The sequence below is a fragment of the Alosa pseudoharengus genome, unplaced genomic scaffold (assembly GCF_046254945.1).
Source record: "Alosa pseudoharengus isolate Yale_2024_CS ecotype anadromous, Long Island Sound unplaced genomic scaffold, YU_APseudo_1.1 YU_APseudo_1.1_scf_19, whole genome shotgun sequence".
NCBI lineage: Eukaryota > Metazoa > Chordata > Actinopteri > Clupeiformes > Clupeidae > Alosa > Alosa pseudoharengus.
In genome coordinates this window covers 28,318,894-28,343,511 of record NW_027468657.1, presented here as the reverse complement: position 1 = coordinate 28,343,511, position 24,618 = coordinate 28,318,894, and the positions used below count along the sequence as shown (strand labels likewise).

At 41.8% G+C, this 24,618-nt stretch overlaps 8 protein-coding genes across 8 annotated transcripts; all 8 read left to right on the top strand.

Moving 5' to 3' along the window:
• The first annotated feature begins 429 nt into the window (after nucleotides 1–429).
• Nucleotides 430–3,368, top strand: LOC143132924 (protocadherin alpha-8-like). Its single transcript, XM_076292749.1, has 2 exons — nucleotides 430–2,793; nucleotides 3,354–3,368. The coding sequence occupies exons 1-2, from the start codon at nucleotides 430–432 to the stop codon at nucleotides 3,366–3,368; spliced, it is 2,379 nt and encodes a 792-aa protein (XP_076148864.1).
• A 209-nt stretch (nucleotides 3,369–3,577) lies between these two features.
• Nucleotides 3,578–6,390, top strand: LOC143132923 (protocadherin alpha-8-like). Its single transcript, XM_076292748.1, has 2 exons — nucleotides 3,578–5,969; nucleotides 6,385–6,390. Exons 1-2 carry the CDS (start codon nucleotides 3,606–3,608, stop codon nucleotides 6,388–6,390), a joined length of 2,370 nt encoding a protein of 789 aa, XP_076148863.1. The 5' UTR covers nucleotides 3,578–3,605.
• A 176-nt stretch (nucleotides 6,391–6,566) lies between these two features.
• On the top strand, nucleotides 6,567–9,307 carry LOC143132922 (protocadherin gamma-A5-like). The gene is made up of 2 exons (XM_076292747.1): nucleotides 6,567–8,921; nucleotides 9,296–9,307. The coding sequence occupies exons 1-2, from the start codon at nucleotides 6,567–6,569 to the stop codon at nucleotides 9,305–9,307; spliced, it is 2,367 nt and encodes a 788-aa protein (XP_076148862.1).
• Nucleotides 9,308–9,611: 304 nt separating this feature from the next.
• LOC143132921 (protocadherin alpha-8-like) lies at nucleotides 9,612–12,344 on the top strand. The gene is made up of 2 exons (XM_076292746.1): nucleotides 9,612–11,975; nucleotides 12,333–12,344. Exons 1-2 carry the CDS (start codon nucleotides 9,612–9,614, stop codon nucleotides 12,342–12,344), a joined length of 2,376 nt encoding a protein of 791 aa, XP_076148861.1.
• A 437-nt stretch (nucleotides 12,345–12,781) lies between these two features.
• Nucleotides 12,782–15,630, top strand: LOC143132920 (protocadherin gamma-A4-like). The gene is made up of 2 exons (XM_076292745.1): nucleotides 12,782–15,139; nucleotides 15,613–15,630. Exons 1-2 carry the CDS (start codon nucleotides 12,782–12,784, stop codon nucleotides 15,628–15,630), a joined length of 2,376 nt encoding a protein of 791 aa, XP_076148860.1.
• A 53-nt stretch (nucleotides 15,631–15,683) lies between these two features.
• LOC143132919 (protocadherin alpha-8-like) lies at nucleotides 15,684–18,544 on the top strand. The gene is made up of 2 exons (XM_076292744.1): nucleotides 15,684–18,011; nucleotides 18,506–18,544. Exons 1-2 carry the CDS (start codon nucleotides 15,684–15,686, stop codon nucleotides 18,542–18,544), a joined length of 2,367 nt encoding a protein of 788 aa, XP_076148859.1.
• A 127-nt stretch (nucleotides 18,545–18,671) lies between these two features.
• Nucleotides 18,672–21,592, top strand: LOC143132918 (protocadherin alpha-7-like). The gene is made up of 2 exons (XM_076292743.1): nucleotides 18,672–21,047; nucleotides 21,554–21,592. The coding sequence occupies exons 1-2, from the start codon at nucleotides 18,672–18,674 to the stop codon at nucleotides 21,590–21,592; spliced, it is 2,415 nt and encodes an 804-aa protein (XP_076148858.1).
• Nucleotides 21,593–21,719: 127 nt separating this feature from the next.
• LOC143132917 (protocadherin alpha-3-like) lies at nucleotides 21,720–24,565 on the top strand. The gene is made up of 2 exons (XM_076292741.1): nucleotides 21,720–24,095; nucleotides 24,506–24,565. Exons 1-2 carry the CDS (start codon nucleotides 21,720–21,722, stop codon nucleotides 24,563–24,565), a joined length of 2,436 nt encoding a protein of 811 aa, XP_076148856.1.
• Nucleotides 24,566–24,618: the final 53 nt, after the last annotated feature.

The window sequence follows — 24,618 nt, the reverse complement described above, 5'->3', positions numbered from 1 at the left end:
ATTTCATCATTATGCATTATGCAAGTAGGTCTACTACCATGTAACGACTTCATGCAATTGATGATGCCTCGTGATTTCCTTGTCCCCTAAATATATTTTGTAAATATCAAACCAAGCTAAGCAGTCTTTCTTGCAACAGCATTGTGCACACAAAGCTAGTTATACACCTCACGGTGTCAGTATTACACCATAGGAGATTTGCTTTCAAGATTTGGCCCTGCCCCTTCTATTGCATACAGGGTATTTCGTTCGACACAAAACGATGGACACGAGCGGGTTGTGTTGGCTGGGGGGAATCGTGAAAACAATGAAATGAGGAGTGAAACACTATTGAGCAACATACATCAGAATTCGGAACATCTTCTTTCATCATCTTTGTGAATTAGTTCATAAATTCCGTTTGAAAAGGATTATTTTTGTCTGTTGGCGATGGAGAAAATAGGACAAAGGCGCAGATGGGACTACTGGTGGATGGCGTTGCATTTCTCGTTGCTGCTCTGTTTTAGAGACCGTGTGTCGGCACAGATAAAATACTCCATTCAAGAGGAAGCAAAAGCGGGCTCAGTTGTGGGCAACGTTGCTAGTGATTTGGGTCTGGATATCAGTTCTTTGGTGAACAGACGATTTCGTATCGTCTCTGGCTCCAAGGACGCTCTTTTCCAGGTAAATCAGAACACTGGCGTATTATATGTGGACAATACTGTTGACCGAGAGGAACTATGTGATGACAGTGGCGCTTGTTCGATAAACCTGAAAATAGTGGTAGAAAACCCTCTAGAGATACATTATGTGGCAGTTGAAATTACAGATGTGAACGATAATTTCCCATCTTTCCACGAAAAAGAGCAATTTTTAGAGCTGGCAGAAAATACCATGACAGGGAGACGCTTTGAACTGCAAACAGCTCGGGATCTTGATGTAGGTATCAATTCGGTGCGTTACTATAAATTAAATCCAAACGACAATTTCGATTTAGAGTTAAGTGACAGTGGTTATGGGGATAAGAGTCCACATTTGGTATTAAAAAAAACTCTGGACAGGGAGAAAAGTGACAAACACATATTATTACTGACTGCACTAGACGGTGGAAATCCACCTAAATCTGGTACTCTTAATATTACTGTTACAGTCTTAGATATAAATGACAATCGCCCGGTTTGCAGTCAAGAGACATACTCAGTCACCCTGGAAGAGAATGCCACTAATGGAACTATTGTCACTACTGTCAATGCAACAGATTTAGACGATGGTGTAAACGGGCAGGTGGAATATAGCTTTGGCAGAGTGGTCAAACATAAAATACAAGATATGTTTCAACTAGATAAAGTTACAGGCGAGATACGAGTTAAAGGCAAAGTAGACTTCGAAGAAAATGCAATGTACAGACTTAGTATAAGGGCATCTGATAAAGGCCAACCTTCTATGGATAGCGACTGCAAGGTTATCATCACAATTGTAGACTTGAACGATAATAAACCGGAAATAGAGGTGACATCACTCTCTAACTTAGTTTCGGAAGATTCAAAACCCGGGACGGTCATTTCTCTTATTAGTGTAACAGACAAAGACTCTGGCGTCAATGGAAAAGTGGATTGTCATATTTCAGAAAACTTGCCTTTTGAGTTGAAACCATCTGTACAGAACAATATGTACTCTTTAGTAATCAAGCAGAGGTTAGATCGTGAACTTGAATCTCACTATGATATTACTATAACAGCGACAGATTTAGGTCAACCGCCTCTTTCAGCTACAGAAACTTTGACTATAGAAGTTTCAGATGTGAATGATAACAGACCCGAGTTTGCTGAGAATCCACTTGAGTTATATTTGCGAGAAAACAACTCACCTGGAGCATCTATTTTATCTGTTAGTGCATCAGATAAAGATTTGAATGAAAATGCAGCAATTGTCTATCATATTGTCCGAGGTGAAGGAACACAAAATGATCAGTCATCTTTTCTTAACATCAACTCTGAAACTGGAAGTGTCCATGCACTGAAGAGTTTTGACTTTGAAACTATTAAGAAGTTCAAATTCCACGTGATTGCCACGGACTCCGGAACTCCCGTCCTTAGCAATAATATTACTGTGAACGTATTTGTTCTAGATGAAAATGACAATGCTCCCGTGATCTTATCTCCAGTCAGTGCTAACGGATCCGCCGAGGGTGTGGAAGAAATTCCTCGTAATGCGCACGCAGGGCATGTGGTGACTAAAATACGGGCCTATGACGCAGACATTGGATATAACGGATGGCTACTATTTTCTCTTCATGAAGTTTCTGATCACACGCTGTTTGGTCTGGATCGTTACACTGGACAAATAAGAACTCTTCGCTCATTCACAGAAACAGACGAATCAGAACATAAACTCGTTGTACTTGTCAAAGACAATGGAAACGTGTCACTCTCAGCCACGGCGACTGTGATCATCAAAGTTGTCGAACCTAAAGAGGCTTTTGCTGCCTCTGATATTAACAGTATTGTAAAAGATGACGAAGAAAACGGAATCACGTTTTACTTAATCATAACCCTTGCTGCGGTTTCAACCCTCTTTCTTATAAGCATCATCGTGCTAGTTGCCATGCAATGTTCAAAGTCTACAGATCACTCATCAAAGTATTTACAAGACACAAACTATGACGGCACGCTGTGCCACAGCATCCAGTACAGATCTGGAGATAAAAGATACATGCTGGTTGGACCCAGAATGAGTATCGGTTCTACTATAGTTCCCAGCAGCAATGGGAATACTCTAGTTGTACCCGATCGCAGAGGGAGGGCTTCTGAAGAGGTAAGCATTACAAATCATAGTTTCCATCACAGTTTATGTCATTATTACGGTCATTTGATGCGCTAAGGGGTGCTATGGCGTGATTATGCAGCTTTTGAAGATTATGCTACTTTCAACTTAGTGTCTCTGATGGTAGTTTTTATTCAGCAATGTTAAACAAGCTTTTGCATGGTGTGGAACCTATTTTGTTTTGCTATTACATTGTCACGCAATTTTCCGCACGCGTTTTTGTCTCTAAGAAAACAAATTAGCAGATTGCAGTTACCCATTTCATGCAGTTACGAGTGCGCTGGCCACGATGCTGAAACAATGCAGCTGCTGTTACGATGGATACAACTCATGTTCTTATGTGAGCGGTTGAGATACCATCGAATAACGTATGTGTCTGTGCATTTGTCTGAATATGGTTTCGAGAATTGGAGATACTGTGAGTCTGTATGACTGTATCAGTAAAATAAGAATATGCGCTTGTTGTTCAAAAAATGAGCTGAATGATTGAATTAAAGTGAATTAGAAATGTGTATTTAACGCGCATCATTGACATAGCTCATGTGTCCCAGATGGTGTCAGTATGACACAGAGAAAGGTCTGCAAAATAAGCCCAGCCCTCTCACAGTCACGAGAGCTCTTTTCATTCTATTTGACGTAACACATTAGCTTGACGTTTGCACAAGAGGACCGATGGTATTCGCACCATAATATAACTTGGTCGCTAACAGAGAATGGCATATTTAGTAGTCTGTGTATAACTATCCTTTCTAAGAAGCAATGCGTTCTTTTTCGATATACTAATCGGACACAACTACACCACAATGGGAAACGGAGGACAAAGACCCAGGCGGGAGTGGTGGTGGATTGCTCTACGTCTCTCTTTGATTCTGTGTTTTCGGGAACATGCTTTTGCCCAGATAAGATATTCAATTCCGGAAAACGTCCGAATAGGATCTATCGTTGGGAATATTGCAAAGGATTTGGGTCTTGATGTTGGTGCTTTGAAAGAGAGAAGATTTCGTATTGTCTCCGGATCCGATGTTGCTCTGTTTCAGGTAAATCAGAACAATGGCGCGTTATATGTGGACAAGCATATTGACAGAGAGGAGCTGTGTGATGCTACCACGGCTTGCCTGATAAACCTAAAAACCGTTGTTGAAAATCCTCTCGAGATACATTATGTAGGAGTGGAGATCACCGATGTTAATGACAATTCCCCGTCATTCTCGGAACATAATCTCTATTTAGAAATTTCCGAGAATACTCTTCCCGGTGCACGCTTCGAACTACCACTGGCAAGAGACCCAGACGCTGGTGTCAATTCTGTTCGTCTGTATAAGTTAAGTCATAATGATTACTTTCAGTTGCAGCTGAAAGATAACGAAGATGAAGGAAAAGTCTTGTTTTTGGTCTTGGAAAAAACTATAGATAGAGAGAAAACTGCTAAACACATTTTGCATGTGACAGCCGTGGACGGTGGGAGTCCTCCAAAATCCGGAACTTTAAACGTCTCCGTTGCCGTCCTCGACATAAATGACAACAGACCTGTATTTAGTCAGGAAGTGTATTCTGCAACAATTCAAGAAAACGCTCCGTTTGGAACAGTTGTAATTGTAATAAATTCGACTGATGCTGATGAAGGTCCAAATGGAGAGGTTGAATATACTTTGGGGCGATCTTTGAAAACAATGGTAAAAGATTTATTCACTTTAGACAGCATCACTGGAGAAATTCGAGTAAAAGGTCCGATTGACTTTGAGGAAAACGAGGTATACCGTTTCAATGTCCAGGCTACCGATAAGGGAACACCTCCAATGACTACTGATTGCAGAGTTATAATAAGAATAAAAGATGTAAATGACAATATGCCAGATATTGAAGTTACGTCTCTCTCTAACATGGTCTCTGAAAGTTCCAAACCAGGAAATGTAATTTCACTCATTAGCGTTGTAGATAAAGACTCTGGTGATAATGGCAAAGTAGTGTGTCGCATATCAGATAATATACCGTTTGAACTAAAACATTCAGGGCAAGATAATTTGTATTCACTTGTAACAAAAGGACAGCTGGATAGAGAGGCCGTGTCACACTATGATATTACTGTCTCAGCCACAGACCTTGGACACCCACCTCTCTTCTCATTCAAAACTCTTCATGTACAATTGTCAGATGTTAATGACAACAGTCCAGAATTCCCCCAGAATCCGCTTTACCTGTATTTAGCGGAAAATAATGTTCCTGGCGCATCCATATTCTCTGTCAGCGCGTCAGATAAAGATGCCAATGAAAACGCTTTAATCTCTTATCAAATAGCAAGAGGCAATGGTTCACAAAATGACCTGACATCTTTCCTGAACATTAATTCTGATACCGGGAATATCCATGCGCTGAAAAGCTTTGACTTTGAAACAGTGAAGACGTTCCAATTCCACGTGATTGCCAAGGATTCCGGAACACCTCCTCTTAGTAGTAATGTGACAGTTAACGTGTTCATACTAGATCAGAACGATAACACACCGGTAATACTTGCTCCAGTCAGCAGTAACGGCTCCGCTGAGGGGGTGGAGGAGGTTCCACGTAATGTCAATGCAGGCTACTTAGTGACTAAAGTCAGAGCGTACGACTCTGACATTGGTTACAACGGCTGGTTACTTTTTACTCTTCAAGAAGTTACAGACCACACTCTTTTTGGGTTGGACCGCTACACGGGACAAATAAGGACCCTCCGTCCATTCACGGAAACAGACGATGCTGAGCATAAACTGGTCATACTGGTCAAAGACAATGGAAATGTTTCACTTTCAGCGACAGCGACTTTGAAAATAAAGCTTGTGGAGCCAAAAGAGGCGTTTGCAGCGTCTGATATGAAGAGCGCAGTAAAAGACGAAGATGAGACTAATGTGACATTTTACTTGATAATCACCTTAGTGTCAGTCTCAGCCCTTTTTCTAATTAGTGTAATTACTTTAATCGTCATGCAATGCTCAAAACGCACAGACTACAATTCCAAGTACTTACAAGACGCAAATTACGATGGAACATTGTGCCACAGCATCCAGTACAGATCTGGAGACAAAAGGTATATGCTAGTTGGCCCTAGAATGAGCATCGGCTCCGCGATTGTTCCGGGAAGTAACGGGAATACCCTCGTGTTACCGGATCATAGAGGGGGGACGTGTCGTGAGGTAAGAGACGATTCTATCTTTTCAATAATTCTAGCTGGGGCCATTTGAATTTTGAATCATGTTTTTCATTTTTGCAGGATTTGCATATGTCATAATACCAAAAGTGAGATGGCTAGTGCTATGCGACATATAAGTAAATTCATGTTCATGCAATTTATCCTAGACAAGTTAAGGTTATATCATTCGTGGTTGCGTGATGTGTATTATTATGGTTGATAAAAGTTAATGATAAATCTGTGAACTGCATCTCACAGTGATATGAAAGTCTGGACGGTGATTCTTAGTGAAATGATTTCAATACACATATTATTGTCTTATAATAATGCCAATGGGCACCAGGCGATGTCAGTGTTACACAAGGAAGCAGTTTTGAGACTAAGTCCTGCCCTCTGGTACGTATGAGCTCTTTGTGCAGCTCTGAGAGAGAGAGATGCGCAGGGTCGCATCAGTGTTGCCTAGCTAGGTAGGCTATTATATGCTCCACTCGGCTAACCGAACTTGAAATGGTATGTCTTACTGTATATATTGCTTTACTCTTCTAAATTGAAGGAGCACGTTACGTCCATTAACGTCAGATGAATTAGCTCTATTTTTGTGATGGAAGACCGAAAACAAAGGGGATGGTGGGAGTGCGGGTGGACTGCACTAGGATTCTACTTGCTGTTGTGTTTCGCGAAGCAGACTTCGGCACAGATCCGATATTCTGTTGCAGAGGAGGTTAAAGAAGGATCTGTTGTTGGAAACATTGCTAAGGATTTGGGTCTGGACCCCAGCACGTTGGTGGAAAAACGGTTGCGTATCGTTTCTGGATCGAAAGACACACTGTTCGAGGTAAATCAGAACAATGGCGCTTTATTAGTCAGTAGAAAACTGGACAGAGAGGAGCTGTGTGATGGCAACGAGGCATGCGTGATCAATTTAAAAATTGTTGTGGAAAACCCTCTTGAAATTCATTATGTTGGTGTTGAAATCACTGATGTAAATGACCACTCGCCGAGTTTCCCAGAGAGAGACTTACATTTAGAAATAGCAGAGAATACACCAAAGGGCGCACGCTTCGAGCTACAGAGCGCTCGTGATCCAGATGTTGGTATCAATTCTATACGCTCATACAAATTGCTTCCAAATGAGCATTTTGACTTGGAATTACAAGACAGTGGATACGGAGATAAAACCCCATTTTTAGTTTTGCAAAAAACACTAGACAGAGAAAATATCCAACAGCATATGTTTCAATTGACAGCGACAGATGGTGGCATTCCCCCAAGATCTGGTAGTCTAAACATTACTGTTAAGGTGCTTGACACAAATGACAACCGACCTGCATGCAGTCAAAGTGTGTATACAGTAGATTTACCGGAGAATGCACCTGTTGGTACCTCTGTTATGACCATAAACGCTACAGATGCTGACGAGGGTATTAATGGTGAAATTGAGTATTCTTTTAGTAGAAACATAAAACGTAGGGTGCATGACATTTTTACATTAGATAGTGCCACTGGTGAAATTAAAGTTAAAGGTGAAATTGACTTTGAAGAACATGAACTTCACAGCTTAATCATACAAGCCACTGATAAGGGCCAACCCCCTATGACTGCTGACTGTCGAGTAATGATAAAGATACAAGATGTAAATGACAATAAACCAGAGATAGATGTAACTTCGCTTTCTAATGTGATATCTGAAGATTCTAAGCCTGGGACGTTGATATCTCTTATTAGTGTTCGGGATATCGACTCTGGTGTAAACGGTAAAGTTCTGTGTAGCCTCTCAACCACTTTACCATTCGAGTTAAAGCCGTCCATACAAGAAAATATGTACTCCTTGGTAACTAAAACAAGTTTAGACAGGGAGAAGGTGTCACAGTATGAAATCACGATACAAGCGACAGACCTTGGAGTGCCCCCAATGACTGCATTCAAAAGTTTGGTTGTAGAAGTGTCCGATGTAAATGACAACAGACCACAATTTCCTCAAAATCCTCTTGAGCTGTATCTACCAGAAAATAACGTCCCCGGTGCGTCTATATTCTCTGTAACTGCTTCAGACAAGGATTTGGATAAAAATGCTGCCATCACGTATCACATTTTTAAAGGAGAGGGGAATGACATGGCGTCTTTCTTGAACGTTAATTCTGACACAGGAGTAATCCATGCGCTAAAAAGTTTTGATTTTGAAACCACAAAGTCGTTTAAGTTTCAAGTGGTGGCGAATGACTCTGGAAGCCCCTCATTGAGCAGCAATGTGACGGTGAATGTATACATCTTAGATCAAAACGACAATGTTCCAGTCATTTTGTCTCCTGTCAGTGCAAACGGTTCGGCTGAAGGCGTGGAAGAAATTGCTCGAAATGTGAAACCAGGCCACTTGGTCACCAAAGTGAGAGCATTTGATGCAGATGTTGGATACAATGGATGGCTATTATTTTCTCTTCAGGAAGTTACTGACCATACTCTTTTTGGGTTGGACCGCTATACAGGACAGATACGGACGCTTCGTCCTTTAACAGAAACAGACGAAGCAGAGCATAAACAAGTTATATTAGTAAAGGACAACGGAAATGTTTCACAGTCTGCAACAGCGACTGTTATCATTAAATTAGTGGAGCCCAAAGAAGCGTTTGCTTCGTCTGATGTTAAAGCAACAGGGGAGACAGAGGACAATGACATCACTTTTTACCTGATCATAACTTTGGGATCGGTTTCCGTGCTTTTTCTCGTCAGCATCGTTGTTTTGATTGCGATGCAATGCTCTAAACGAACAGATTATTCATCCAAATATCTACAAGAGACTAACTACGACGGGACACTGTGCCACAGCATTCAGTACAGATCTGGAGATAAACGTTACATGCTAGTTGGACCAAGAATGAGCATTGGTTCAACCATAGTACCGGGCAGTAACGGGAATACTTTGGTTGTTCCCGATCGCAGGAGAACTCTTTCCGAAGAGGTAAGATTTAACAGATAATTAATACAATGATCGTCAATGTCATAATGCAATTGCACGTTTGTTGGAGCAAGAATGAGCATTGGTTCAACCATAGTACCGGGCAGTAACGGGAATACTTTGGTTGTTCCCGATCGCAGGAGAACTCTTTCCGAAGAGGTAAGATTTAACAGATAATTAAAACAATGATCGTCAATGTCATAATGCAATTGCACGTTTGTTGGAGTTATGTCCAAAATATCTTCTCTAGGGAAATGCACTTATCATATATGTCCCACGCATATTAGAAAGTATTTGCAGAGCAGACACTGCAATTAGTCTTATTAGTTGAATATGTGCCTATATGTCTCTGTCCTTGGTGCTTAAATTAATTAAAGGTGAACGGTTAAAGCAGCAGCATCACAGCTACAGATGAATTTGAATTTCACATTGAGGACCAGATGATGTCAGTGTTGTACTACCTATCCATCTGAGATAAGCTAAGCCCTGCCCATTTACGCTGTCGTTCAGCTTGTTGTTTCAGACGCAGTGTGATATTTCAGAGCTTGGCAGTAAGAAAACATGGTTTTCGCATGAGGCACGTTCGCACGATGTCACGTTCACGGCAAAATGTTGAATGTTAGAGTTGAAACCGGCGTTCGAGATTGATCATACATACAGAATACTGAGAATACAGACACGGAATCGTTCGCTATGGGAGGCGGCAGACAAAGGAGCAGATTGGAGTATCCATGGATTGCTGTACAGCTCTTTATGCTTTTGTGCTTGGAGGAGACGGCCTGGGCACAGATACGATACTCAGTTCCAGAGGAGGTGAAAGAGGGATCTGTTGTCGGGAATATTGCAAAGGATTTGGGTCTGGACGTTAGTACTTTGGCAGAGAGAGGTTTTCGTATTGTTTCCGGATCTGAGGACGCTCTTTTTCAGGTAAACCAGAACAACGGCGCCTTGTATGTTCATAGGAAGATTGACAGAGAGGAGCTGTGCGATGGCAATTCAGCATGCTTAGTTAACCTGAAAATAGCAGTAGAAAACCCTTTGGAGATTCATTATGTGTCGGTTGAGATCGTGGATGTTAATGATCATGCTCCACGCTTCTCCAAGAAAGAACAACATTTGGAAATAGCAGAAAACACATTACCGGGCGCAGATTTCCCATTACAAGCTGCCCGCGATTCTGACTCGGGTGTGAATTCTCTACGTCTATATAAACTGAGTCACAATGAACATTTTGAACTCGAAGTGCGTGACGATGGCGAAGAGAACAAAATTCCACTTTTAAAATTACAGAAGTCTTTAGACAGAGAACATAAATCTAAACATAATTTAATGTTGACTGCAGTTGATGGTGGGAACCCGTCCAGATCAGGCAGCATAAATATTACTGTAACTGTGCTAGATATAAATGATAACAGGCCCGTTTTCAGTCAAAATGTCTACACAGCATCTATCAAAGAGAATACCCCAGCTAATGCATTCGTGTTAAAAGTCAATGCTAGTGATGCTGATGACGGCTTAAATGGTGAAGTGGTATATTCATTTAATGGTAATTTAAAACAGAATGTGTATGACACTTTTGAAGTAGACAAAGTTACAGGGGAAATTCGAGTGAAAGGCACAATTGACTTTGAGAACACTGAAGTATACAGAGCCGATGTTACAGCTTCAGATAGAGGACAGCCTCCTATGACGACAAATTGTAGAGTGATGATAAAAGTAATTGATGTGAATGACAATAAACCTGACATTGAGGTTACTTCACTGTCCAATGTGGTTTCAGAGGGGTCTAAACCCGGAACCGTTATTTCTCTCATTAGCGTCACTGATAAAGATTCTGGTGTTAATGGCAAAGTTATCTGCAACTTATCAGAAAATGTCCCCTTTGAACTGAAACCTTCATTTCAAGACAATATGTATTCCCTTGTAATCAAAGGACAGCTGGACAGAGAGCTTGTGCCTGACTATGATATCACCATAGTAGCCACTGACCTTGGCCAGCCAGCTTTGTCCACCTCTAAAACATTTAAAGTGGAAATATCTGATATTAATGACAACTCCCCGGAGTTCCCCCAGAATCCCCTGGAGCTTTACCTGGTGGAGAATAACACTCCCGGTGCCTCCATATTTTCTGTAAGTGCGTCTGATAAGGATGCGAATAACAACGCCGCCATCTCATATCACATAGTTAGGAGTGAGGGAGCGCAACAGGACGTTGTATCTTTCTTAAACATAAACTCAGAAAATGGAAATATCCATGCATTAAAAAGTTTTGACTTTGAAAGTATAAAAACTTTCCAGTTCCAAGTTCTTGCCAAAGACTCAGGCAACCCACCGCTTAGCAGTAACGTTACCGTTAAAGTATTTATTCAGGATCAGAATGATAACGCCCCAGTGATTCTGTCTCCAGTCAGTGCAAATGGCTCTGCTGAAGGTGTGGAAGAGACTACGCGCAATGTGAACCAAGGTTATTTGGTAACAAAAGTGAGGGCCTATGACGCTGACATAGGATACAACGGCTGGCTACTGTTTTCTCTGCAAGAAGTGTCTGATCACACACTCTTTGGTTTGGACCGCTATACTGGACAGATAAGAACGCTTAGGCCATTCACGGAAACAGACGAGGCTAAACATAAACTTGTTATACTAGTCAAAGACAATGGGAACGTTTCACTCTCAGCCTCTGCTACTGTGATCGTCACTCTTGTGGAGCCCAAGGAGGCTTTTGCAGCATCCGATGTGAGGAGTGCCGTCATCAATGACGAGGACAGCGATATGACATTGTATTTATTTATCGCATTGGGATCAGTTTCATGTCTCTTTATAATCAGTATCGTTGTGTTGATTGCAATGCAATGCTCAAAACCTACGGACTACACTTCTAAATATTTACAAGACACAAACTATGATGGGACATTGTGCCACAGCATCCAGTACAGATCTGGTGATAAAAGATACATGCTGGTTGGGCCCAGAATGAGTATCGGTTCTACTATAGTTCCAGGCAGCAATGGAAACACTCTAGTTATTCCTGATCGCAGGGGGAGGGAATCCGGAGAGGTAAGAATCTGTATAAATCTACTCTAAACACCTTGCCAATAAGCAATATGTTTTAGAATGCACTTTTTGATCTGCACGCAGGCTTGAAACAGTATGAACAAGACTCATTTGTATTTACATGACACTAGTGGGTGCATGGGCACTTACACATGCCTTGTTTCTTACAATGCTCAGACAAGTTACGAATTACTAGTGTGTACACATTTATTAAAGTCTGTGCACATAGTTCAGTACAGAAATTCAGGATAATGGAGGCTTGGAGCTGTCCATTGTGCTGAATGGTGCCTTCGCGTCCGTCCATTGTGCTGAATGGTGCCTTCCGCCCTGGAAGTATTTTTTTTTTTCTTTTTCCAACAGATTAAGGGTTGATGAATGATAAATAATGAATGATGGTGTTGTATTGTTGAGAATAATATATATACCCAGATAATATATATTTGAATGTTTAATTGACTACTGATTTTATCTCCTTCTGCGCTCAAACATTTCACTTGTGAGCAGTAACACATTTAACTATAAAATTACATTCTGAATTTTCAGTAGCAATTTTGTAAACCACATGATGTCAGTGTTACCAAAGTAAAAAGTGGAAGGCCAAGTCCTGCCCCCTTTTCCGGTTTGCTTTACGCGTTTGGTTCCACCTTACATCACTGTTCATCCTGTACAAACGGGCTATGTGGCATGGGAGCCTATCTTCGGTGATGTGTACTCTTTGAAAACGACTTGACATTATATAAAATATCATGTTAGCTATTTAAAACGTAACATTTTATCAGACTGGCGTCGTCTAAAATAATTCCTTCAGGATGGGAAACTGGAAAACACGCAAATGGAATTGCTTGAAGGTTGCTGTGTGCTTCTCTTTGTTGTTGTGCATCGGGAGACCAGTCTCTGCCCAGATACGATATACTGTTCCGGAGGAGGTGACAAGGGGATCTGTTGTTGGAAATATTGCGAAGGATTTGGGTCTTGACACTGGTTCTTTGTTGGAAAGGCGATTCCGTATCGTTTCCGGATCAGAGGAGCCTCTTTTCGAGGTAAACCAGAACAATGGCGTTTTATACGTGCACCGAAATATTGACAGAGAGGAACTGTGTGATGCAAGCGGCGCCTGTTTGACAAATTTAAAAATTGTTGTCGAGAACCCACTGGAAATTCATTATGTAGATGTGGAGATCACGGACGTAAATGACCACTCTCCTAAATTCCGAGAGAGTGAACAGCATTTTGATATGGGGGAGCAGACCATTGTAGGAACACGCTTTCAAGTTCAGGGCGCATGGGATCCAGACGTGGGTATGAATTCTGTTCGCTTTTATAAACTTAACCAAAATGACCAATTTGAAATTGAGACAAGGGAGAGGCATGAAGAAAAAATACCTTTCATTGTTTTGAAGAAAGCTCTGGACAGGGAGATGAAAAGTATACACAGACTTGTGCTGACAGCTATAGACGGGGGGAGCCCTCCGAAGTCAGGAATCTTAAATATTACTGTCACAGTGCTCGATTCAAATGACAACCGCCCTGTGTTCAGCCAGGAGACATATGCTGTTGACCTAAAAGAAAATGTCCCAGTGGGAACAACTGTGATCAAAATAAAGGCTACGGATTTAGATGAGGGTTCAAATGGCGATATTGAATATGTTCTCGGCAGAAATTTAAATCGTAAGGTTTATGAAGTGTTTCAGCTAGATAGCATAACAGGTGAAATACGAGTTAAAGGCAATGTGGACTATGAAGATACTCAGATATACAAATTGGACGTGGAAGCTTCAGATAAAGGACAGCCACCTTTAACAGTAGAAGCCGGTCTCATTATAAAAATAATCGACGTAAATGACAACACTCCAGATATTGACATTACTTCGGTTTCTAACATCGTTTCCGAGGATTCCAAACCCGGGACAGTTATCTCACTTATTAGTGTGACAGACAAGGATTCAGGTGACAACGGGAAAGTGATGTGTTCTCTGCCTGACAATGTACCATTTGAACTGAAGCCATCATTTAAAAATAACATGTACTCTTTGGTGACAAAAGGACAGTTAGATAGAGAAGTGACTTCGCACTATGAAATAACAATAACAGCAACTGATTTTGGTCAACCTCCCTTGTCTACCTCCAAAACATTGAAAATAGAAATATCAGATGTTAATGATAACAGTCCACAGTTTCCCCACAATCCTCTTGAGCTTTACCTGGAGGAAAATAATGCGCCTGGCGCCTCCATATTGTCTGTTACGGCATCAGACAGAGACTTGGATGAGAACGCTGCCATCACATATCACATTGTGAGAAATGAGGAAACGCAAAATGACATGGCTTCTTTTCTGAATATTAACGCTGATAACGGACATATACATGCGTTGAAAAGCTTTGACTTTGAGAAGGTAAAAACTTTTCAGTTTCAGATTCTTGCAAAAGACTCTGGAAGTCCTCCTCTCAGCAGTAATGTTACAGTAAAAGTATATATTCTTGATCAAAACGACAACCCACCAGTCATTCTGTCTCCTGTCAGTGCCAATGGCTCTGCAGAAGGTGTTGAGGAGCTTCCACGAAATGTGAACGCAGGGCATCTTGTTACGAAAGTGAGGGCCTATGACGCAGATGTAGGATACAATGGCTGGTTACTATTTTCACTTCACAAAGTTACTGATCATACTCTTTTTGGACTTGACCGGTACACGGGACAGATACGAACTCTTCGGTCATTTACAGAGACAGACGAGGCTGAACATAAACTGACCATAGTGGTCAAAGACAATGGAAATGTTTCACTCTCAGCTACAGCAACAGTAATAATCACCGTTGTTGAGCCAAAAGAAGCCTTTGCAGCGTCCGATGTCAAAAGCACAGTAAGCAATGAAGATGAGAGTAATGTTACATTTTATTTGATTATCACCTTGGGCTCGGTGTCAGTGCTTTTTCTCGTCAGTATCGTAGTGCTCATAGCTATGCAGTGTTCAAAATCTACAGACTACTCCTCCAAATACTTACAAGACACGAATTACGATGGGACATTGTGCCACAGCATCCAGTACAGATCTGGAGACAAGCGCTACATGCTAGTTGGTCCCCGAATGAGCATTGGCTCCACTATTGTTCCTGGAAGTAATGGAAATACTCTTGTCGTACCAGATCGCAGGAGCCGAACATCCGGAGAGGTAAGAGAAGTTCAAATAATACTACAAGCGTGCAATGGTGATACAAGTGCGACAAAACACACACAAAAAGCACAATGCATCAACATGTCTCACTAAGCCACATTTGAAATGCATCCGTTGGGTTTACTTCAAGCTAAATATCACAGATGGATTTTTTACCGGGTCAGATGCTTGGATATGTGTTAGAAGTATTGGAGTCATTACGTTTACCCTTGTGTTTTAACTTACTTATTTTGCGGAGATGTGGCATTTGTTGTACTTGTAGTACGCCAAGTGGTGTCAGTGTTATACAAGAAAATGCTTAACGCTTTGCTCTGCCTACTTGACTACGTAGAGCTGCTCACACACAAAGCCAGGGAAATGCACCGTCCGTTTTTACTAAAGACAGACATGCGGTGTGTTGTAATGATTTCACCTCATATTTAACGGCGATGCGCCGGGTTTTCAGCACATATTTTGGGGTGTGTTTATAGCTAATCGGAGGCATCTGATATCCAGGAGGTCTACGACATTCATGATGGGATGCAAAGAACAAAGGCGCGGAATGGACTGCTGGTGGATTATTCGGCTGTTTTCGTTATTGCTTTTCTTGGATCGTGTGTCTGCACAGATAAGGTATTCTATTCAAGAAGGTGTGAAGGAGGGATTTACCGTTGGAAACGTTGCTAAGGATCTGGGACTTGATGTCAGTACATTGAAAGAGAGACGATTTCGTATCGTTTCTGGATCTAATGACGCGCTGTTTCAGGTAAATCAGAACAATGGCGTATTGTATGTCAGTAATAACATCGACCGAGAGGAGCTGTGTGATAACGTAGTTTGTTTGATTAACCTAAAACTAGTCGTCGAAAACCCCCTTGAGATACATTATGTTGGAGTGGACATTGCGGATGTCAATGACAACTCTCCTACTTTCCCAGAAAAAGAGCAACATTTTGAGATAGGGGAACAAACAGCGCTCGGAACGCGCTTCCAGCTACATGCAGCCAGAGACCCTGACACCGCCGTGCATTCAGTGCGCAGTTACAAACTGAGCAGGGATGATAATTTTGAAATTGATTTCAGGAAAGGCGATGAAGACAATATACCGTTTTTAGTGTTGAAAAAGCCGCTGGACAGAGAGAGTAAAGAGAACCATCGATTGCTTCTTACGGCAATAGACGGTGGAAATCCACCAAAGTCTGGAAGTCTAAATATAAGCATTATTGTCCTAGACTCGAATGACAACCGTCCAGTGTTTAGTCAAGACACATATGTGATCACAATACAAGAAAATACTGCACCTGGAACAATAGTCCTTAAAGTTAATGCTACCGATTTAGATGAAGGTTTGAATGGGGAAATTGAATATGCCCTCGGAAAAACCCTGAAACGTAAAGTCTATGACATATTTCAACTGGATAAAATAACAGGTGAAATATCCGTGAAAGGACAGGTAGATTTTGAAGATACAGAAGTTTTTAAACTGGACGTGCAGGCCACAGATAAAGGACAGCCTCCTTTGGCAGCAGAAAGCAGAGTCATCATTAAGATACAAGACGTAAATGACAACAAGCCAGAAATTGAAATTACCTCGTTGCTGAACTTAGTTCCAGAAGATTCTAAACCAGGGACCGTTATTGCCTTAATCAGTGTTACAGATAGGGATTCTGGTCCCAATGGAAAAGTAACAGTTAATCTGTCAGAAAACGTGGGTTTTGAGTTGAAACCTTCCATTCAAGAAAACATGTATTCCCTCGTAACAAAGGCACGTTTGGACAGAGAGGAAACATCTTTCTATGACATCACAATTACCGCGTCAGACCTGGGTCAGCCTCCTCTGTTAGCATCCAGGGTATTGAACGTGCAGGTATCAGACGTAAATGACAATGCGCCAGAATTTCCTCAAAATCCTCTTGAACTATATCTAATGGAGAACAATGGTCCAGGTGCAAGCATACTGTCCATGAGAGCAACTGATAAAGACTTGAATGGAAACGCTGCCATCGCATACAATCTAGTTAGAGGCGACGGTTTACAACAAGATATGTCAGCTTTCCTTAATATTAATTCTGATAACGGGAATATCTACGCGCTTAAAAGCTTTGACTTTGAAACTATGAAAACTTTCCAATTCCATGTAGTGGCCACGGACTCGGGAAACCCGCCGCTCAGTAGCAACGTCACTGTTAACGTGTACATTTTGGATCGAAATGATAATGCTCCAGTTATCTTGTACCCAATAAATACGAATGGTTCCGCTGAGTGTATAGAAGAGGTTCCGCGTAATGTGAATCCTGGATATTTAGTCAGCAAGGTGAGGGCCTACGATGCAGATATCGGTTACAATGGCTGGCTCCTATTTTCTCTTCAAGAAATAACCGACCACACTCTCTTTGGTTTGGATCGCTACACTGGACAAGTCAGAACACTTAGGTCATTTACAGAAACGGACGAAGCTCAGCATAAAATGATTATTCTCATCAAGGACAACGGAAACACCTCACTCTCTGCAACAGCTACAGTTATTGTGCATGTCGTGGAACCAAAAGAGGCGTTTGCTGCCTCCAATACCAAGAACACAGTGACAAGTGAAGACGAGAACAATGTAACATTTTACTTGATCATCACTCTAAGTTCAGTCTCGGGCCTTTTTATAATCAGTATCATTGTGCTGATTGTGATGCAGTGTTCAAAACCATCAGACTACACATCAAAATATTTACAAGACACGAACTATGATGGAACTCTGTGCCACAGCATCCAGTACAGATCTGGTGATAAAAGATACATGCTGGTTGGGCCCAGAATGAGTATCGGTTCTACTATAGTTCCTGGCAGCAATGGGAATACTCTGGTTGTACCTGATCGCAGGAGTAGAGCATCTGGAGAGGTAAGGGTCCAAAATAATTATACGCCATGTAACGCTAAGTTTGAAACAGACTCAAATGTGCACATCACCAAATGTTTATATGAAAATGAAAATAATTGAAAAACTAATCCTGCTGAATTGATGCATCTGGTGCATCTGATGTCTGGGTATGTTGCTGTCCATAGCGCAGGTGCTGAAAATGCGTTGAGAGCAGCAACATTCAGAGGTGTTTGGAGTTGCGTGAATCTTTTCTCTGTGTATTATATAGGTGATATGCATTTGGCAGACGATATTATACTTCAAATTGCCATGCACAGAACAATCGGTGGTGTCACTGCGGAAAGTTGTGTGATGCTTGCTTATGTGCCATTCACTTACAGTCAAAATAATCTATTTTGCACTGCGTTTCTCTGCGTTTGTATTATTGTATCATCTGGTGTCGCTGCAATACAACTTATATGCAATGGTTTCACATGGACATATCTAAACTCCTCCTAGCTCTTGCGCGTGCTCAGAATCAGTTTGTCAATGAGCGTCCATTACACCAAGTGTGACAGAGACGGCGGATAGTCCTTCTGATTTTTGAGATACCTCACGAGTCTGTTTATCGTATTGAATGTAATTAGTTTGATCAGCGTGTTTCACTTGGATTTCGGACCTGGTGATGTGGGTTAAGAAAGAATGCGTGGCATCATGGTGATCGGACGGAACAGACCGACATTCGGGAGAGTGGAAGTGCTCCTGCTTTGTGTTGTTTCTATGTACCTTTGTCATGAAGCATCGGGGCAGATTCGCTACTCGGTTCCAGAGGAGTCTAAAAAGGGCACTTTCGTGGGAAACATCGCAAAGGATTTGGGATTTGACGTAAACACACTGACCGAAAGAAGGTTTCGTATTGTGTCAGGCTCAAAGGAGAATCTTTTGCAGATAAACCAAGACAATGGCGCACTGTTTGTAAACGGAGATATCGACAGAGAGAGCATTTGTGAGAAAAACACTCAGTGCTTCATCAACCTAAAAATCGCTGTTGAAAATCCTTTAGAAATTCATTATGTCGAAGTAGAGATAATGGATATCAACGACCATTCTCCCGTGTTTCCCGAAAAGGAAAAACATTTGGAAATATCTGAGAATGCTGCTCTCCAGAGCACGCGCTTCCCCCTAGATGCAGCGCATGACCCTGATGTAGGAGTGAATTCTCTTCGTAAGTACTCCCTCAGTTCGAATAACCACTTCGATTTGGATGTCAAATCTCGTGGCGAGGAAAAGATCCCTTTCTTGATACTGAAAAAACCACTAGACAGAGAGCAAGAACCAGAAGTAATTTTAGTACTGACTGCATTTGATGGAGGGAAGCCAGAGAGATCGGGTTCTGTAAATATCTCTGTAACTGTTTTAGATATAAACGATAACGCACCCGTCTTTGAACGTCAGGTGTATACAGTCAACTTAGCAGAGAATGCTGCCCCGGGTACATCAGTTGTTACACTGCGCGCCACAGATTTAGATGAAGGCGAAAATGGACAGGTTGTTTACGCATTTGATCACAGTCTTAAAAATAAAGCTCTTGATATATTTCAGATAGATGCCTTGACAGGGGAGATAACTGTTAAAGGAGCTGTTGACTTTGAAGAGAAGAGCAGTTATGAGATTGACGTGCAAGCCTCCGATAAAGGCCCGGTGGCTTTGGTTGGGCATTCTAGCGTTATTATTAATGTCAAAGATGTGAATGACAATGCGCCAGAAATAGATGTTACGTCCCTCTCCGGTGAAATCCCAGAGAACGTGAAGCCTGGCACAACGATAACTTTAATCAGTGTATCAGATAAGGATTCGGATGACAACGGTGTAGTTATATGCAATATTGAAAACGACGTGCCCTTCGAATTAAAACCATCCTTTCAAAGGCATATGTATTCTTTAGTCACCAAGTCACGGCTTGATAGGGAATCTGCCTCAGTTTATACAATCACTATAGCTGCTGTAGATAAAGGAGATCCTCCCCTGTCGTCACAAAAAACTATAAGTGTTGATATTTCAGACGTTAATGACAACAGTCCTATATTTTCTCAAAGTCCATATACGTTTTATTTGGTGGAAAATAACACACCTGGCGCTGTGCTATGCTCCCTCAGCGCTTCAGATTTAGACCAAAATGAAAATGCCCAACTAGCTTATAGCATTATAAAAGGCGAGGGAGCAGACCACTCAGTAGTGTCCTTTCTGAACATTAACTCTGAGAATGGAGATGTTTACGCACTAAAAAGTTTTGATTTTGAAACAATCAAGACCTTTCAGTTCAATGTACTCGCTATGGACGCTGGACGGCCGCCCCTAAGTTGTAACGTGACGGTGCATGTATTCATTCTGGACCAAAATGACAATGCACCGGTGATTCTGTCACCCGTCAGTGCTAACGGGTCAGCTGAAGGCGTGGAAGAAATTGCGCGCAATGCAAAAGCTGGCCATTTGGTGACCAAAGTGAGAGCGTATGACGCTGATGTAGGATACAACGGTTGGTTACTATTTTCTATTCAAGAAGTTAGCGACCACACACTCTTTGGTTTGGACCGTTACACTGGACAGATTAGGACCATTCGACCATTCACAGAGACAGACGAGCCTCAGCACAAACTGGTCATACTGGTAAAAGACAATGGGAACACTTCACGTTCTGCAACTGCGACAGTTATTATTAACGCCGTGGAGCCCAAAGAGGCCTTTTCTGCATCTGAGGTCAACAATGCCGCAGCAGACATGAGCGAAGACAATGTCACATTTTATTTAATAATTACTTTGGGATCTGTTTCCTTTCTGTTTCTCATAAGCATAGTGGTATTGGTTGTAATGCAGTGTTCAAAACCAAAAGACTATTCGTCCAAGTATTTGCAAGACACGAACTATGATGGAACTCTGTGCCACAGCATCCAGTACAGATCTGGTGATAAAAGATACATGCTGGTTGGGCCCAGAATGAGTATCGGTTCTACTATAGTTCCTGGCAGCAATGGGAATACTCTGGTTGTACCTGATCGCAGGAGTAGAGCATCTGGAGAGGTAAGGGTTCAAAATAATTACACGCTTTTAAGTTTGAAACAGACTAGCTCAAATGTGCACATTGAAATGGCTATATGAAACTGAAAATCATTGAAAATCTGATTCTGCTGAACTGATGCATCTGGTACATCTGATGTCTGGGTATGTTGCTGTCCATAGCGCAGGTGCTGAAAATGCGTTGAGATCAGCAACATTCAGAGGTGTTAAAACTGAGTGTTGGTGTTGCGTGACTCTTTTCTCTCCAGTGTATTAGGTGATATGCATTTGGCAGACGATATTATACTTCAAATTGCCATGCACAGAAAAATTGCGTGGTGTCACTGCGGAAAGTTATGTGATGCTTGCTTATGTGACATTCACTTACAGTCTAGACGATCTATTTTGCATTGCGTTTCTCTGCGTTTGTATTATTGTATCATCTGGTGTCGCTGCAATACAACTTAAGGTATATGCAATGGTTTCACATAGACATATCTAAACTCCTCCCATCTCTTGCACGTGCTCAGAATCAGTTTGTCAATGTGCGTCCATTACACCAAGTGTGACAGAGACGGCGGATAGTCCTTCTGATTTTTGACATACCTCACGAGTCTGTTTATCATATTGAATGTAATTAGTTTGATCAGCGTGTTTCACTTGGATTTCAGATCTGGTGATGTGGGTTAAGAAAGAATGCGTGGCATCATGGTGATCGGACGGAACAGAAAGACATTCGGGAGAGTGGAAGTGCTCCTGCTTTGTGTTGTTTCTATGTACCTTTGTCATAGAGCATCAGGGCAGATTCGCTACTCGGTTCCAGAGGAGTCTAAAAAGGGCACTTTCGTGGGAAACATCGCAAAGGATTTGGGATTTGATGTAAACACACTGACCGAAAGAAGGTTTCGTATTGTGTCAGGCTCAAAGGAGAATCTTTTGCAGATTAACCAAGACAATGGCGCGCTGTATGTAAACGGAGATATCGACAGAGAGATCATATGTGAGAAAAACACTCAGTGCTTCATCAACCTAAAAATCGCTGTGGAAAATCCCTTAGAAATTCATTATGTCGAAGTAGAGATAATGGATATCAACGACCATTCTCCCGTGTTTCCCGGAAAAGAAAAGCATTTGGAAATATCTGAGAATGCTGCTCTCCAGGGCACACGCTTCCCCCTAGATGCAGCGCGTGACCCTGATGTAGGAGTGAATTCTCTTCGTAAGTACTCCCTCAGTTCGAATAACCACTTCGATTTGGATGTCAAATCTCGTGGCGAGGAAAAGATCCCTTTCTTGATACTGAAAAAGCCGCTAGACAGAGAGCAAGAACCAGAAGTAATTTTAGTACTGACTGCATATGATGGAGGGAAGCCAGAAAGATCGGGTTCTGTAAATATCTCTATAACTGTTTTAGATATAAACGATAACGCACCCATCTTTGAGCGACAGGTGTATACAGTCAACTTAGCAGAGAATGCTCCTCCGGGCACATCAGTTGTTACACTGCGCGCCACAGATTTAGATGCAGGCGAAAATGGACAGGTTATTTACGCATTTGACCATAGTCTTGAAAACATAGCTCTTGATATATTTCAGATAAATGCCTTGACAGGAGAGATAACTGTTAAAGGAGCTGTAGACTTTGAAGAGAAGAATAGTTACGAAATCGACGTGCAAGCTTCTGATAAAGGCCCGGTGGCTTTGGTTGGGCATTCTAGCGTTATTATTAATGTCAAAGATGTGAATGACAATGCGCCAGAAATAGATGTTACGTCCCTCTCTGGCGAAATTCCTGAGAACGTGAAACCTGGCACGACGATAACTTTAATCAGTGTATCAGATAAGGATTCGGGTGACAACGGTGTAGTTATATGCAGTCTTGAAAATGACGTGCCCTTCGAATTAAAACCATCCTTTCAAAGGCACATGTATTCTTTAGTCACCAAGTCACGGCTTGATAGAGAATCTGCCTCAGTTTATACAATCACTATAGCTGCTGTAGATAAAGGAGATCCTCCCCTGTCATCACAGAAAACTATTAGTGTTGATATTTCAGACGTTAATGACAACAGTCCTGTATTTTCTCGAAGTCCATATACGTTTTATTTGGTGGAAAATAACACACCTGGCGCTGTGCTATTCTCTCTCAGCGCGTCAGATTTAGACCAAAATGAAAATGCCCAACTAGCTTATAGCATTATAAAAGGCGAGGGAGCAGACCACTCAGTAGTGTCCTTTCTGAACATTAACTCTGAGAATGGAGATGTTTACGCACTAAAAAGTTTTGATTTCGAAACAATCAAGACTTTTAAGTTCAATGTACTCGCTTTGGACGCTGGACGACCGCCCCTAACTAGTAACGTGACGGTACATGTATTCATTCTGGATCAAAATGACAATGCACCGGTGATTCTGTCACCGGTCAGCGCTAACGGGTCAGCTGAAGGCGTGGTAGAAATTGCGCGCAATGCAAAAGCTGGCCATTTGGTGACCAAAGTGAGAGCGTATGACGCTGATGTAGGATACAACGGTTGGTTACTATTTTCTATTCAAGAAGTTAGCGACCACACGCTATTTGGTTTGGACCGTTACACTGGACAGATTAGGACCATTCGGCCATTCACAGAGACAGACGAGCCTCAGCACAAACTGGTCATACTGGTAAAAGACAATGGGAACACTTCACTTTCTGCAACTGCGACGGTTATTATTAACGCCGTGGAGCCCAAAGAGGCATTTTCTGCATCTGAAGTCAATAATGCCGCAGCAGACACCAGCGAAGACAATGTCACATTTTATTTAATAATTACTTTGGGGTCCGTTTCCTTTCTGTTTCTCATAAGCATAGTGGTCCTGGTTGTAATGCAGTGTTCAAAACCAAAAGACTATTCGTCCAAGTATTTGCAAGATACGAACTATGATGGAACTCTGTGCCACAGCATCCAGTACAGATCTGGTGATAAAAGATACATGCTGGTTGGGCCTAGAATGAGTATCGGTTCTACCATAGTTCCCGGCAGCAATGGGAATACTCTGGTTGTACCTGATCGAAGGAGTAGAGCATCTGGAGAGGTAAGGGTTCAAAATAATTACACGCTATTTAACACTAAATTTGAAACAGCTCAAATGTGCACATTGAAATGGCTATATGACAATGAAAATCATTGAAAAGCTGATCCTGCTGCATTGTGTTATGTTGTCTGGGTATATCGCTGTCCATAGCGCAGGTGCTGAAAATGCGTTGGGAGCAGCAACATTCAGATGTGTTAAAATTGAGTTTTTGGGGTTGCGTGGATTGTTTTCTCTCATGTATGTTGTAAGGTGATATGCATTTAGCAGATGACCACTATTCTTAAAATTGCCATGCACAGAATAATCGCGTGGTGTCACTGTGAGCAAAACAAATGTGTTTCACAGGGAGCAAATACGTCACAGCTCGCCGAATTCGCCTCTTCACGCTATTCCTTTGTGCGCGCTCTCAGTTGTCGGAAAGAAAAGTGTCGATCGGTATCATTTGCTATTCCGTCATTGTGGAAGTATAGTTAAGCATAAACGTGTTGACAATATGTATGAACGTCCTGCCAAGTTCTGAGAA